The 15,985-nt window shown below is 36.9% G+C and overlaps 1 protein-coding gene across 3 annotated transcripts; it reads right to left on the bottom strand.

The window, feature by feature from the left end:
• Positions 1–4,023: 4,023 nt before the first annotated feature.
• Positions 4,024–14,793, bottom strand: nabp1a (nucleic acid binding protein 1a). 3 transcript variants are annotated; one of them, XM_079617561.1, is made up of 6 exons: positions 14,682–14,793; positions 8,492–8,630; positions 8,118–8,189; positions 7,709–7,793; positions 7,323–7,383; positions 4,024–7,026 (listed from the first exon to the last, which is right to left on the bottom strand). In XM_079617561.1, exons 1-6 carry the CDS (start codon positions 14,701–14,703, stop codon positions 6,824–6,826), a joined length of 582 nt encoding a protein of 193 aa, XP_079473687.1. In that variant the 5' UTR covers positions 14,704–14,793; the 3' UTR covers positions 4,024–6,823. The 3 variants fall into 3 exon arrangements, with proteins under 3 accessions (XP_079473687.1, XP_079473686.1, XP_079473685.1); XM_079617560.1 differs by lacking the exon at positions 14,682–14,793 and adding an exon at positions 8,873–9,987 and having other exon boundaries at positions 4,025–7,026; positions 7,341–7,383; XM_079617559.1 differs by lacking the exon at positions 14,682–14,793 and adding an exon at positions 8,873–9,953 and having other exon boundaries at positions 4,027–7,026.
• Positions 14,794–15,985: the final 1,192 nt, after the last annotated feature.

Raw genomic sequence — 15,985 nt, 5'->3', positions numbered from 1 at the left:
AGTGGGAAGAACAAGTATTTGATACACTGCACTGCAGATTTTGCAGGTTTTTCTACTTACAAAGCACGTAGGGGTCTAATTTTTGTCATAGGTAGTACTCTTCAACTGTGAGAGATGGAATCTAAAACAAAAATCCAGAAAATCACATTGTATGATTTTTTATTAATTATCATTTTATTGCATGACATAAGTATTTGATCACCTATAAACCAGTAAGAATTCCGGCTCTCACAGACATGTTAGTTTTTCTTTAAGAAGCCCTCCTGTTCTCCACTACTTACCTGTATTAACTGCACCTGTTTGAACTCGTTACCTGTATAAAAGACACCTGTCCACACACTAAATTAATCAGACTCCAACCTCTCTACAATGGCCAAGACCAGAGAGCTGTGTAAGGACATCAGGGATAGAATTGTAGACCTGCACAAGGCTGGGATGGGCTACAGGACAATAGGCAAGCAGCTTGGTGAGAAGGCAAACATCTGTTGGCGCAATTATTAGAAAATGGAAGAAGTTCAAGATGACGGTCAATCTCCCTTGGTCTGGGGCACCATGCAAGATCTCACCTCGTGGGGCATCAATGATCATGAGAAAGGTGAGGGATCAGCCCAGAACTACACGGCAGTAACCTGGTCAATGACCTGAAGAGAGCTGGGACCACAGTCTCAAAGAAAACCATTAGTAACACACTACGCTGTCATGGATTAAAATCCTGCAGCGCACGCAAGGTCCCCCTGCTCAAGCCAGCGCATGTCCAGGCCCCTCTGAAGTTTGCCAATGACCATCTGGATGATCCAGAGGAGGAATTGGGAGAAGGTCATGTGGTCTGATGAGACAAAAATAGAGCTTTTTGGTCTAAACTCCACTCGCTGTGTTTGGAGGAAGAAGAAGGATGAGTATAACCCCAAGAACACCATCCCAACCGTGAAGCATGGAGGTGGAAACATCATTCTTTGGGGATGCTTTTCTGCAAAGGGGACAGGACGGCTGCACCGTATTGAGGGGAGGATGGATGGATGGGGCCATGTATCGCGAGATCTTGGCCAATAACCTCCTTCCCTCAGTAAGAGCATTGATGATTGGTCGTGGCTGGGTCTTCCGGCATTACAACGACCCGAAACACACAGCCAGGGCAACTAAGGAGTGGCTCCGTAAAAAGCATCTCAAGGTCCTGGAGTGGCCTAGCCAGTCTCCAGACCTGAACCCAATAGAAAATCTTTGGAGGGAGCTGAAAGTCCGTATTGCCCAGCGACAGCCCCGAAACCTGAAGGATCTGGAGAAGGTATGTATGGAGGAGTGGGCCAAAATCCCTGCAGCAGTGTGTGCAAACCTGTTCAAGAACTACAGGAAACGTATGATCTCTGTAATTGCAAACAAAGGTTTCTCTAGCAAATATTAAGTTCTGCTTTTCTGACGTATCAAATACTTATGTCATGCGATAAAATGCAAATGAATTACTTAAAAATCATACAATGTGATTTTCTGGATTTTTGTTTTAGATTCCGTCACTCACAGTTGAAGAGTAAAAATTACAGACTTCTACATGCATTGTAAGTGGGAAAACCTGCAAAATCGGCAGTGTATCAAATACTCGTTCTCCCCACTATATGTATATACAAGATCAGTCAAGAATAGAACATTTTGAAAATGTTCAAATCGAAGCATCCTCAAGGCTCCGGAGACCATGGATCACACCGGATGAGGATCACCAGTGCAGCCGCAGCGTCGGTTGTGACTCAACAGTCCAATTCTGGAGTGGCAGTCTCTGCTGCATAACATCCAGGTGAAATCTGAGGCAGGTTGGATAGCTTGGCTCCTGGCCTTCCTCTGTTTGCTTCAGTAGTTGGAGAGGCCTTTCAACACAACCTGTCTCTACTGAGGCCTACTGCGGCGGGAGCTTCCCAAGTATCTGGGTTGATTCCGAGAGCCTTAAGATCTCTTTTGTAAATGTCTTTGTACCTCAGGTGCAGGGGCGCCGCTAAGGGGGGAAAAGTTAGGACGATTCTAAGGGCCCACGCACTTTTGGGGCCCCCAGAGATTGGTTTTATTAATGGAATAGGTGCGGTGGGGGGCCCAACCTCATATTCTTTCATAGGGCCTAAAATTTCTAGCGGCGCCCCTGCTCAGGTGTCTGCCTATTGGTCTTGTTCCTTTTGACAGTTCGCCATACAGGAAATCCTTACAGAGCGAGATAAGGGGCTTTCACACCGGATAGTTCTAGGAACTGAGTTGTTACAACTGAGAGTGGTTTCCCGATAACTAATGGTTCCCCTAGGAACGTTTCCTTTTGCATTCACACCGCTAGTAGGAACTCATTGTGACTTTTATTTTGACAGCGCGGACCTTTATTTTGACGGCACTGACAAGGCCAGAGCCTGAGCAAACAAACAGTGCTCACATTCTTCGTGTTCATTAGGTTACGATCTATCTAACATTCCTGTCTAATATGTTATTAGATATAATTGTTATACATAGAAAATAGACCATATATGAAAAGTTATTAGCATATGCCGTGTGGTTGATGTCCAGTGTTGCTAGCTGAGCAGAAATACATGATCATTAGCTTGGTCCCCTCAAAGTTGCGTTGATTTTCTCCTCAGCGTAAAGGTTAAGAGGCCTGTCTATCACTGTTTTCCATGTTCGTAGAGTTAGTTTCTGTAGTAAATAAATAGGCTATAATCTTTGTGTTTACATAGCTTTAAAAAAAAAAAAAGCTGGTGCTTCGAGTGTGTTCGGCCAATCATCGAACACTACCCAGACAGCAACATAGTGACGCCCAGATCCGGCCCACATCTGGTACGCGTGGAATCCACATGTGGCCCGGATCTGGGCAGACACTATGTTGCTGTCTGGGTAACATAACGGATAGTTCAAAGTGCTGGTTTAGACCCTACTCTGAAGTAGGAGCTAAATTAGTTCCTCCAAAAGAGTTCCTAGAACTAAAATCATTCCTAGTTCCTGCAGTGCGAACACGCTGACATCAGGGTACTTTTGCCAATAGTTCTAGGAACTATGAAAAGGTTCATCCAGTGTAAAAGCCCCTATAGAGGATCCCAGGTACAGAAAAGTCGTGTACAACCTCAAGTTTATAGTGAGAGATTGAGATGCTGACCCATGACTTGCATCTTCTTTAGGGTGATGGTGAGTCTATATTCGTAGCATGCCTTGCTGAAGCCATTCATCAGTTGTCGCAGATCCTTAGCGGAATTTGTGGTGAGAGCTGCATCATCGGCAAACAGGAGGTCCCTCAAACACTTTTTTTCGGACTCTGGTCTATATGCTCTTAATCTAGAAAATATATTATAATACATATGTATTACAGCAGCAAATGAAAGTCAAATTGAACAACTACAGGGACTCAAGAACACTAATTTAACAGTTCATCTATTACCAAAATGATAAAAAACAGTCAAGAATAGAAAATTATTGAAACTGTTCGAATCAGGAATGTCAGAATCAGAATCTTACATAAAAAATGTCTGTCAACCAACACCTATTGAATAATGTTCTCTAACCCGGTGAAGTTTTTTCAGTTGGTTGGTGTTATTCTCTTTAGCATGCAGTGTGAATCATTATGATTCAATTTCAGCATGTGCTGAACATGCTGAATGAATGTTCATTCATTATGCATGTTACAGTCTCTGACAGACAGCATGTTGAAGCCACTCAAACCACCATTTTCTCCGTCGTGATGACACATTAAAAACATCAGGTAGTGTGTGTTTTCCAGGAATGGACCTCTGCTTCTCGTGAATACTGCCGTGTATTGTGAACATTATTTTTGACAGACATTGATGTGATATTCAAATTATGTGGATTTGAAAACCGATGGATCATAAGGTATGACTTTATTTCTTAGCCAGCAAATTCAGTGAAGTGATTGCTGAATTTTATTGGTTATTCAACCCAATAAAAACTGTGATTTTGACTGTGAATGGTGAAACTCCTGATTTATCAGATTTTTTTTTCTTTTTTTTGTCAGTTAATGTTTTTGTGATGGAAAAAAAAGTCTACATTTAGGGAATAATTAGGTTTTGATCAAGTAGGATGACCATACTCCTCAACTACTGTATATTATTTTTTTATTTTGAGTGCATGTTTAATGGGTAATATTCAATTATGCTTGCTTGCTATATATATTTTTGTTGCTTTTGGAGCAGTTCTAAGGTAATTTAATGATTGTAAGGGTTTGAATAATTTGGGTTTATACAGTGTCTTTCCTTGTTCATCACAAGTGTGATGACATGATGTTCTGCTCAAAGGTGTATATAATTAGCCCAGTACAGTTTAACCACCCCTTGATGATGTCATTCAGAGAGTTACTGATGTCAGATCTGGAACATTTAGGAGATTTAGTGTTTGAGGAAGGAGCAGGAACCTTCTAGTATGGCTTAAACATGCTAGCTAGATTATACATACTGTATATGCAGTGAATATTCAGGAGTAACTAATGTACAAGTACAGACAGCAAAAAGAATTCTAATTTCACAATGTCTTGACTTCAGGGAAGTTTTTAAGAGGAACAAGAATTTTGATGAACATGTTTTGAAATCCTTTACACAAGTTTGTGCTTGACTGGGCTGATGATAAAGCATAAGCACAGGTTTCCTGATCTTATTTGCTGTGACCAAAGTATTTAATTTTTTAAGATTCAAGATTTACCTAGCCTCACATAATGACACAACACTATTAAAAAAATAAGAACAATAAATGGTATAGCTTGTAATCAGCTATCAATGCTATAATGCATTGATGTCAGTCATGTTTAAGGATAATGATGTTTCAAGTTCATAGAAAATCTGAGCATGATCAGTACATGCTTGGATCATTTTCACAAATATTCATGAAATAAACTCACCTACCCACCACTACAAAAATAGTGGTGTGCATTTTACATTTGAAATAATCCAACTATTTTCCCTGACAATACCCTGGCTAATCTTCGTATATGCATGCAAACTAACAACAAAGACAAAACAGATAAAAAGCAATGCTAATAAAATATTAACTTTTAGATGATGGTATTAGACCATGTCTTAATGCACTAAATCATATATTGTGCAATTCGTATGCAAGGGATTCAACTGATCTGGCATACTGGATGCAAAAACTCACTAGCACAATGCATACTGACACAACAGTTCTTCCAGAAAAAAAAGTTTTTTGTTTTTTTTCTCAACGGGCTTTATGCACAGCTGCTACTTCCTGAACTTTAGCCAGCTCCTTTGTTTCCTGTCTGTCATTATTGGACAAACTGATTAATCCAGGTGTGCCTGACCAACAACAATAATCAGACACACCTGGATTAATCAGTTTGTCCAATAATGACAGACAGGAAACAAAAGAACTGGAACTAAAGTTCAGGAAGTAGTGCAGCTGTGCATAAAGCCCATTGGTGGGTTGTGTGTGTCAGATGGAAAGAATTTGCATGCAGGTATGTTTTTTTTCTATTAATCAGAAGCAGTTTCCATGTTTTTTTAATAGTACATGTTCGTAATGTGTATTTACCATGGTAACTCGTTTCCATAACCACAAAATGCCACTATTTTCACTTTGTGTTTTGTATTTCTATAAATAACCACTTACTAACTTTATTGTATTAACAAAAACTAGTTTAGGACTGCTATATAATAGCCTTACCACTTAATCAGTAATTATATTAAGAAGGACGGTACTTGTGTCAACTATTTTTATGGAATATATTTGCTTTTTTTTTTTAAACAAATGTATAATTTGTATAAGCCAATTAGATAGATGATAGATAGGGATTAAGTCAAATTCCTAAAAAAAAAGAAAAAAAAGGGATCACAGCTTGATGACCATGGAAAATGTTGGCCCTATGGTCAAACCAATTGAGAAGCACTGATCAGCACAACAAACTGAAAACTTTAAAATCTCCTGTCAGGGTCTAACTTATTAGCTTTCCTTACCAGGAGCATTACGCACTCAGATCACGAAATCTGCAAATAGAGCAGCTTGAAAATGTTAACAGGCAAATAAGAAAACAACACTTTGGCTATTTGTATTAGCTTCTCATGCAGCAAAATGTTTAAAAAAATATTAAAACTTTAAGGCTAATAGAAACACATTTTTGGCTGAACAACAAGTATCCCTAAATTGATATACAACAGTAAAATGTCTATATTGCCAAACGAACACAGGCAGAATTTATCAGCTGTGTTACATTGATTGCACTATAAAAAAGGCAACAATCTCATTCAATGTAAATGGCACTAAAAAGAGAAGTAGAATAAATTACGACAATAACCACAGCGATCAATTTCCCAACATTTTGTTCTACATTTATTCCTAACTAGGCTAAATAATCCTAAGTGTTCAATCAAACTATCACCTTTCCTTTCACACGTCACCTCTGGCAATTTATTTATTTTTTGGCCAAGGAGAAGGGGGAAGAACCCATTTAGTCATCAGTCACTTTGAAGTTCTTTCCTCAATTTGCAACAGCAGTTGATCATTCCTGAATCACATGACAACGCATTCACTATAAATTAAGAGAAGAAAGTGCATCAAGTGTTCAAGTAGGGTGTATAGTTTAACAACACATTTAGGGAAAGGACATAAATGGTGGGCCACTGAACCAGCACTTAATGGGCGAAGGGTATGCCAACCTTTAACTGTAACAAGTTGAAATCTAACGTTTTGATACTACGCAAATATTGGCAAAATGACAAAGCAAAAGCACAGGTGGCAAACAGTAGCATTAAACCTCGTATCTTTTGATTGGCAGTATTGTTTTGTATTATAAGGGTGTTTTGTGGAAGGATTTTAGGGAGGAGTGGGAACATGAAGTGGTTTTGCAGTCTCATCTCTTTGAAGCCCTTCTTGGGTCCCTGCCATTGCTAATGGTGACTGTGGGTTTGGGGGGAGCAGGGGGTCCCCCTGCAGTTACTGGGGGTGGTCCATTGCCTGGAACACGCCCGTTTGGTCTTCCTGGAGCACCAAAGTTGGAATCCCGAGGCACAGGTGCAGCACTGTTATTGGAAAATACTGGCCCAGTACCATTTCCTGTTGAGCAAACAAATAAAACCAAAGGTGGCAGACTTAATCATATCAGAGACATACAAAAGACACCATACTGAGGGACCAGAAAAAGCTATTACTTTGTTTCATTAAGCAGACACTTATTAAAAGCAACTTAAAGTAACGGTAAGAACAGGATCTCAGTAACTCCAATTTCAGAGACTGAACCTGCAACCTTCGTTAGCAGCCCAGATTCCAAACCACGAATTCACCGCTACAAAATCAGCATCCATCACCTTTGTGGCGAGATTATGTGAAGTACTAGTCATATATTTGCTCACCTGTCTGCACAAGAGTACCTGCATTTTGATTCGGTGGAGAATTTCCACGCTGTTCTTTACCCTATTGAGAGGACGAGAGAAAAGACACCATTGTGTTGACTGTGCATAACAGGAGCTTTGCTGGTTAGGCTAGTTTGATGGCTTGGTTTTGAATGCGCATAAGTAAATCCAAATGTTTGCTCCTAGATAAATAACTTCTACAGTCCAAGTTATGTTCTAAACAAAGACTTTGAAATGAGGTAGAGTGAGTGAAAAAACAAGCCATTTTTTTTTTTTACATTATAACTGAAGCAAATTTAGACATGCAAATGATTGAAGGGAAGTATACTCATTGAGGCGTCACACTGATGCCATTTTGCATAAACATGAACATTGATTGGACTCACCGTCTTGTTATGCTGGTTAGTTTGTCCTAGCAGGTCTGCATTTGGCTCACTGAAATTGGGAACCTCAGAATACACCATACAGAACCTGTGAAAGACAATGTACTATAAAGGATGCTTCTATTGACATCAACATGCCACTGATGTAAAATGAATGGTAATACTTTCAATTAAATGTTCAGGCTTGGAAATAAAGAATATAAAAATTCAGATTTCACCATGAGAACCCGATTAAATTATTTTAGGCAGTTACTGAACCGAAGCATTTTAAAAAAAAAACAGAATTCATGAATCTATTCACGGATTCATGTGCCATAAGAGATTTCAAACCGTCACACAAAGGCAAAGGTTATTGCCAAATGCTGATAAATGATGGATGATGATATATTGCGAGTCAATATTGAATACTCACTCTCCTATTTTTTGTAAGTCTCCTCCTCTTCCAGTGTATAGTGTAAGGCACCCCTTCCACATCGAAGCATACCTATCCAGACAAAAATATATTTCCAAAGTTGAAACACGTCATCTGTACTTAAAAACCATTTATGAACCTTAAAAATGTGTACCCAGCACGTTTTTTATAGCACATACATGGTTGTCAGTGACATTCATTTCACATACATCCTTGTTATACAGTCTTGCAGGATACTCAAAGCAGTTTAGATCAGTTTGAAAGAGATAGTTGACCATTTATCAAACATTTGACGGACCAATTGCCATACAGGGTTTAAAACGTCAAAGGTCTGACTAAAACACAAACAGAGAGCGACAAGAGATGTCTCGTACCCTCTCGTAAGGCGGATGATGTCCCCGGGTTGGATGAGGCTGCCCAGCTCATCCCACACAGAGATGGCGATGCTGCCGCTCTTGTCCGCAACTCTGCACGAGCGCACCTCGTGCCCGTCCTTTGTCTTCGTCACCCGACCTGCGCGTGCACAGCAAAGTTCAGTAAAATCTTAACCGTTTCAAAACTACTGAAAACACACAGACGGTTGCGATACATGATGGGAGATAGGTGAAAAGTCAAAGCTACAAGACCACGGAAAAATAGACGTCGAGCATGTTAGACGTGTTATTCATGAATGTTAGCTGTGAGAAATTAGCTCTAACGTTAATTGTTACTTGTGCTAAAATGCTCGTGACGTGCAGTGGTGTGAATCCACTTACCGATTTCCAAAACTATAAAGACGATATTAAGGTTTTTAGATCCGGCCTTTACATCTTTAATCAAGATCACACCTTCGTTGGAGATATTCGACATTTCTGGGAGCTGTGGTGAAGGTTAGCACACCGGCTAGCGAAACCACAGCTGTGTTGGAGGATTTCTTGATCTAAAGCTAAATCTGTGCCCTGAGTGGGATTGTATTTGCCAAATAAACTTTATTTGGCGAATAAACCTTGTATGCAAAACCCTTTTTGGAAAGGCAGAGGTGTTTCTAGCGTAACATTTGAGGCAGTTTTTCCACACTTGACCAACGAGCTAAAGGAATGAAAGGAACGTAGAAGCAGGAAATATTTCCTCATACACGATTAAAACTAACGTTACTCGTTTAAAAACACTCAATTCGTTTTCCAGACAGATATTTTAGACTTCATCCTGCCCTAAACCTGGAAAAACTGTGACTCAAGACTTGGCTTCAAGTCGTCACTGCTCAAAATGTCCAACGTTAGCATCCAGATTCATTTATACGGAGTCACTTTTTTGTTGTTGTTAGCTAGCTACACTGTCAATCCACGACGTCAAGTTAACAAACAGCTGTTAAAATCTATGTTTTCTTCACACATATGCCGGTTATAGTGCGGGTTGCGTTTAAAACCGTGTCAGTGAGTTCAGTCACACACACTGCCGGTCAAACTGAACACCATCGCGTCTCTTCATGTCACCTTCCACTCGAAAATCATTCATCTGGCGTCTAATCGACATTAAAAATGCTAAAGCGACGAGACAGTCAATTTAAAAAACGATTTCAGCCGAGATAACTATAACTGCCTAACTTGTAACGTTACGTTATGACCAGTTCGAAATTTCCTGGTGGCCGTTTAAATTGTTATAATTATAGTATGTTTTCTACTTGTGACGTACTGCAATTTTACCAAGAAACAGAATAATAAAAAAAATACTTTCGCAAAAGAGGGGAAAATCTCTACTTTACAGTGCTATCTCACTCCCTCACCAACAAAGCGTCTGATCTGCGCAAGTGTGTGTTCGGTTCTTTAAATTCTACCGGATGTACCATCGCACTGTTTCGCGGGGGTGTTCACAGATGCGTTATGTTGTTAAATACACACATGCGATTTGAATACACGCACAGTTATTCACAAACAGACATCATAAAATAATTCAACAGATTTTGTCCAGTATCATGGATATTATACGGGAACGAAGACCCAAGTGTTGGTTTTTACCGTGTTCTTGTTACAATGAGCTCAATCTGATTGGACACCATGAAGAATGTGTCCACATGTCATGGATAGGAAATATAACCACACTCCATTTCCTCCTACGATTGTCGACGTTGTGTAATATGATTTGATTACACGCTCCAAAATATTTCCAAAGGTATTTAGGTTGCATCATCACCTACCTCAGTAATCCAAGAGAGTGTTGGGAGTTACAATGCGTTGTTTTGCTGTATTTTAAGGGACTGTACTGTATATATCCATGAAAAACTTAGTTAAACATGTGTTGATGTTCATATCAAATAAATAAATGTTTAAGACTATTGTCTATTGAATATTGTCACAAATCACAATGATCTTCTTTCGAATAGAAATGTGAAAACACGACCGGTTGACTAGATCAGGGGGCTGTTCCATAAACCAAGATTAGAGTATAAGCCAGACTTATTTTGGTTAGTCAGACTTATTGTCGGTTGATTCTGTTTCATAAAGCAAACTTAAAATAGTTCAAACTCAGTTACCCTGGCAACTTATGCTGGGAAACTAGCCTGGTCCAGGGCAGGCTAACTGTCTGGCTAAGCCTCAGTTGTTGCACAGATCCTCTAACACTGACCAATAGGAACACAATGACTGACACTCTCATACCATTATTTGACTTTATTAACCACTATAAGTCCAAAAATAAATATACAGTAAAGAAAATCAACTTAAATAAGGCTACAATGATAAATTAGACAATATAGACCTAAAAACATATATATGTCGGGGTTTATATACAAATATATGTCGGGGTTTATATACATATATATATCCTACAGGTTTTCTTTTCTTACTGGCTGAATGTTTTGTGATTTAATTAGATAGTTTTAAAAATGTATGAAACACAACATTTAAAATAAATAATTACAAAAGCACAGTATACATTTAAACTGGTAAGATGAATCTGAGCTTAGTAATTGCTATATTAACCTACACTTGATTTACCCCATTACAATAGTCCCTTTACAGTTATTATCCTAAAAATACACTAAATTGTAGGTTTAAAATTCTAAATAAGGCACATCTAATGTCCAACAACCAATATTTTAGCATATATATATATATTATGTACTTTATTATGTCTTTCAATTCAAATACATTTAACACAATTATACAAATGGACAGTTCCTGTATTTCCCCCCAATAAATCTTATTTTTCCTTCTACTTTTTTCTTTTGTGATAATACCCACCAACACATAAAAACAATTAGAACAACAACCATTAAGTACATAGTTAGACACTTTTACATATGAAAAAAAAATGGAAAAAATCAAACATTCACATATTTATATCAAACTCTTATAATGACACATATTTCATAATAAGTTATTAAAGTAATATTATTTAAATATCAAATATTAAATAAGTAAATAAATAAAATAACAAATAACTAGAATTAAAAGGGAGGGAAGGTTATTTAGTTATAGGCTAATATGTATTCCTTTATTTTATGGAATATTCTTTGATTTTAGAGTTGCACATATCTTTTCAAAATGTATACTTTTGCTCTTAATTTCATGTTATCCTCTGCATAATGCACTGTATAAACTAAATCTAAACAAACCTTCTTGCTTTCTCCAACAAAAAAAGAAAGAAAGATTGCTTTAAAAGCTGTCAGCATTCTAATTAAGTCATCTTTTTTAAGTAGCTTAGGTCCTAAACCCAAAACTATATTTTGTATCTTTATTAAATTATATTTGGTTTCTTAAAAAAAATATTCCCTGAATTAGGCTTACTTCTGTTCAATTGTTTTATTATAAGTATAAAATATATGAGTTTAATGAGATATAAGTTCACTGCAACTGATCCAACATCCTAAAGATAAATTATTATAATTAGAAGATAAAATATCGCATAGACTATTAATTTTCCAAGCAAAATGTAGCCTATATTAGTCACATTATTGCGCTCCTATTTGGCGCGCATGCGCGCAGCAGCGCTCGTTCAATGTGAAGTTTACAGCAAAATGGAACTATTTGCACGACTTTCTAAGATTTTAAGATGGAGAATATTCCTGTGAAATGTAAGTTTAGCAAACCCCATGTCTTAAACGCATAAAACAGCACAAAATATATGCAGTTTGATGGTGGATCGATTTGATCTATGATCGACCTCCAGGGCTGCTTAAGAGACGCGTGCACACGCAGTTATCTAGACTTGATAAACCTGGATCAAATTAGTAGGATTGCGTGAACTTGAATTACCTTTTATGAAACCGCTTTAGCCCAAACTTATTTGTTAGGTTTAATCAAGTCGGGTTTTGGACTTTAATCCCCGCTTTTCTAAGCGGCTTTTATGGAACAGCCCCCAGATTATGATTGTTTTAGTTAACATCCTACATTGTTTGCGGGGAATTTTTAGTAACAATAATTCACTGCTGTGATGTCTCGCGTTTACACATGCAAAAAGAAAATCCGTCACGAACAGGATTCGAACCTGTGCGGGGAAACCCCATTGGATTTCGAGTCCAACGCCTTAACCTCTCGGCCACCGTGACGCCATTTTATCTATTGCACACAATATATAAAACCAAACGTTTCATCAAATTGCACGCATATCTGACGATGTTTTTTTTGTGTGTCCTAAATAGTTAACTTTCTACACTTTCTAACTTTCTAAAAAAAGGAGTTTTAAGGTTTAGTTACCCTTTAAAAATTAATTAATACCGTGGCGTTTTTCTTCTCGATTTAAAACTTTTTAAACAGTTAACTTGTCTGAAAATCAAAAACTATTTAACGTTACATGGTCTTCAAATAAACTCTCATGGTGTGATAATAGCTTTTAGAGCAAATTAAGGCTATTATTACAGACATGTAATGAAAAGCAGACTTACACTTGTTTTTAGTGAATTAGAATACGATTTATACGATTTTTTAATAAAAAATTTTGGCAAACAGTGATCTGATTATTCTCTGCGAAACAAAATAACATAACATATTCAATAACTATATTTCATTCATTTTACGGGTTTATGTTTGATAAGCGCCAGCTGGAGTAGCCTTCTGGCGGCATTTGGCCACACGGTGGAGACAACATCATCCATTAAATTTAAAAGTTCAGTTCCAAAAACCAGCAGGTTACAGCGTAAAAGATAATTACAACAATAATACAGTAAACGTGGATGTGAATCCCTTGTTTTGTTTCCCTCCTAAACATTTTAATTTGAATGAAAATCTTAGCAATATTTTTCAAATGTATTATTTAAAAGTCGACAGATTTATAGTTTACAGTTACAACCCCACCCTGTTAGCATACGCCCTTCAGCTCCACAGTGTGATTCCAATAAGACCTGCATCTGCACATATATAACCTGTACCTTTTGTACAAAGTAATCTCTGTTAGGGAAGGAAAAAGCTCACATAAAGTGTAATGTCGTCTCATTATGGCACATTTAATCTCAAGCTACAACATCTCCGTACCCTTTTATACCACACTGTCTTTGTTACTGGTTCCTCAATAATCCCTCAACTTGGAGAGGTAGCCTTTACAGTATGCTATGCTACATGTAACCTGACTCCCCAGTCTACCTGGGAGCCAGAGAGATTTTAGACTACTTGCCAAACTCACATGTGGTTTATGTTGAAAACTAAACAGTGAAGTTTTCTGTCTATAACGACTATCTTACCACATATTTCACATTTCGTCCCCTTGGAATTATAAGGTTCTATCTGACATTTTTGTAAAAAATTAAGTTATTCACATATTCTTATTCTGTGACCACTTCTTTACATTATGTGATGTTGTTTTTTAAGTTTTGTACATTTTGGAACTTTTTATTTAGAAAATAAAAAGGTTCTTTCTACACAGTCGAATGGAATGCAAAAACTTTAAAGCTCAATATCTCAAAACCAGTCAGAATGCAGATAGAACCTTATAATTCCAAGGTGGCGATTTACTAAAAGAATACAGGATTTGAGACACTCAAAATCTCCACTGATTTGCACATTTAAGTTGCATTAATAAATGCTTATGTTTTCTGTAATGGTGTTCATTATTGTGGACAAAATTCACAAAACTCAAACTAAGCTGGTCCTGAAGTTGTTTTATTTATGTTAAACCAGCATGAGTGTGTCTGAGAGGGGCCGTGAAGAGGCCTGTAGGCAGCACACCTGTAGAACATGCGGGTACTCCATACCTCAGCTAACCCGTGGAAACTACAGCCATCAATCCGTTCCCATCTCTTCTTTTTCCAGTCAGTGGAAAATAAACGGCAGAGAAGCTATCCATCAGAACCAGGAATGCACCTTCTTCACCTGGGGGCTGTTCCATAAAAGATGCTAAGAAAAGCGGGGATTAAACTCCAAAACCCGACTTGAATAAACCTAACAAATAAGTTGGGGCTAAAGCGGTTTCATAAAAGGTAATTCAAGTTCACGCAATCCCACTAATTTGATCCAGGTTTATCTAGATAACTGCGTGTGCACGCGTTTCTTAAGCAGCCCTGGAGGTCGATCATAGATCAAATCGATCCACCATCAAACTGCATATATTTTGTGCTGTTTTATGCGTTTGAGACATGGTGTTTGCAAAACTTACATTTCACAGGAATATTCTCCATTTGAAAATCTTAGAAAGTCGTGCAAATAGTTCAATTTTGCTGTAAACTTCACATTGAACGAGCGCTGCATGCGCACATGCGCGCCAAATAGGAGCGCAATAATTCTGACTAATATACATTTTGATTGGGAAATTAATAGGCTATGCGATATTTTATAACACCAGAAATATCTTCTGATTATAATAATGTATCTTTAGGATGTTGGATCAGTTGCAGTGAACTTATATCTCATTACACTCATTTTATAGCCTACTTATAATAAAACAATTGAACAGAAGTAGGCCTAATTCAGGGAATATTTTTTTTTAAAGAAACCAAATATAATAAAGATACAAAATATAGTTTTGGGTTTAGGACCTAAGCTACTTAAAAAAGATGACTTATACTTATTTAATTAGAATGCTAGGAATTACAGCATTTAAAGCAATCTTTTTTTTTTTTTTTGAAGAAAGCAAGAAGGTTTGGTTAGATTTAGTTTATACAGTGCATTATGGAGAGGATAACATGAAATTAAGAGCAAAAGTATACATTTTGAAAAGATATGTGCAACTAATCAAAGAATATTCCATAAAATAAAGGAATACATTAGCCTATAACTAAATCACATTCCCTCCCTTAATTCTATTTATTTGTTATTTTATTTATTTATTTATTTAATATTTGATATTTAAATAATATTACTTTAATAACTTATTATGAATTATGTGTCATTATAAGAGTTTGATATAAATATGTGAATGTTTGATTTTTGCCATTTTTTTCATATGTAAAAGTGTCTAACTATGTAATGGTTGTTGTTCTAATTGTTTTTATGTGTTGGTGGGTATTATCACAAAAGAAAAAAGTAGAAGGAAAATAAGATTTATTGGGGGGGAAATATTATGTCTTTAAAGGAACTGTCCATTTGTATAATTGTGAAATGTATTTGAATTGAAAGACATAATAAAGTACATAAATATAAATGCTAAAATATTGGTGGCATTAGATGTGCCTTATTTAGAATTTTAAACAATTTAGTGTATGTTTATGATATAAATAACTGTAAAGGGACTATTGTAATGGGGTAAATCAAGTGTATAGGTTAATATAGCAATTACTAAGCTCAGATTCATCTTACCAGTTTAAATGTATACTGTGCTTTTGTAATTATTTATTTTAAATGTTGTGTTTCATACATTTTTAAAACTATCTAATTAAATCACAAAACATTCAGCCAGTAAGAAAAGAAAACCTGTAGGATATATATGTGTATATATATATATATATATATATATATATATAT

This window comes from Phoxinus phoxinus, assembly GCF_949152265.1.
Source record: "Phoxinus phoxinus genome assembly, chromosome: 7".
Classification (NCBI taxonomy): Eukaryota; Metazoa; Chordata; class Actinopteri; order Cypriniformes; family Leuciscidae; genus Phoxinus; species Phoxinus phoxinus.
This window is presented reverse-complemented; position numbering and strand designations above follow the sequence as displayed.

What these genes read in the sequence shown, in the direction of transcription:
- nabp1a (XM_079617559.1), bottom strand. Translation starts at nt 8,966, where the DNA reads ATGTCGAATATCTCCAACGAAGGTGTGATCTTGATTAAAGATGTAAAG. An exon ending in CTAACCAGCATAACAAGACG is followed by an intron (nt 7,384 to 7,708) that starts GTGAGTCCAATC and finishes TCCTCTCAATAG; the next exon opens with GGTAAAGAACAGCGTGGAAA. An exon ending in AGGTACTCTTGTGCAGACAG is followed by an intron (nt 7,027 to 7,322) that starts GTGAGCAAATAT and finishes TTTGCTCAACAG; the next exon opens with GAAATGGTACTGGGCCAGTA.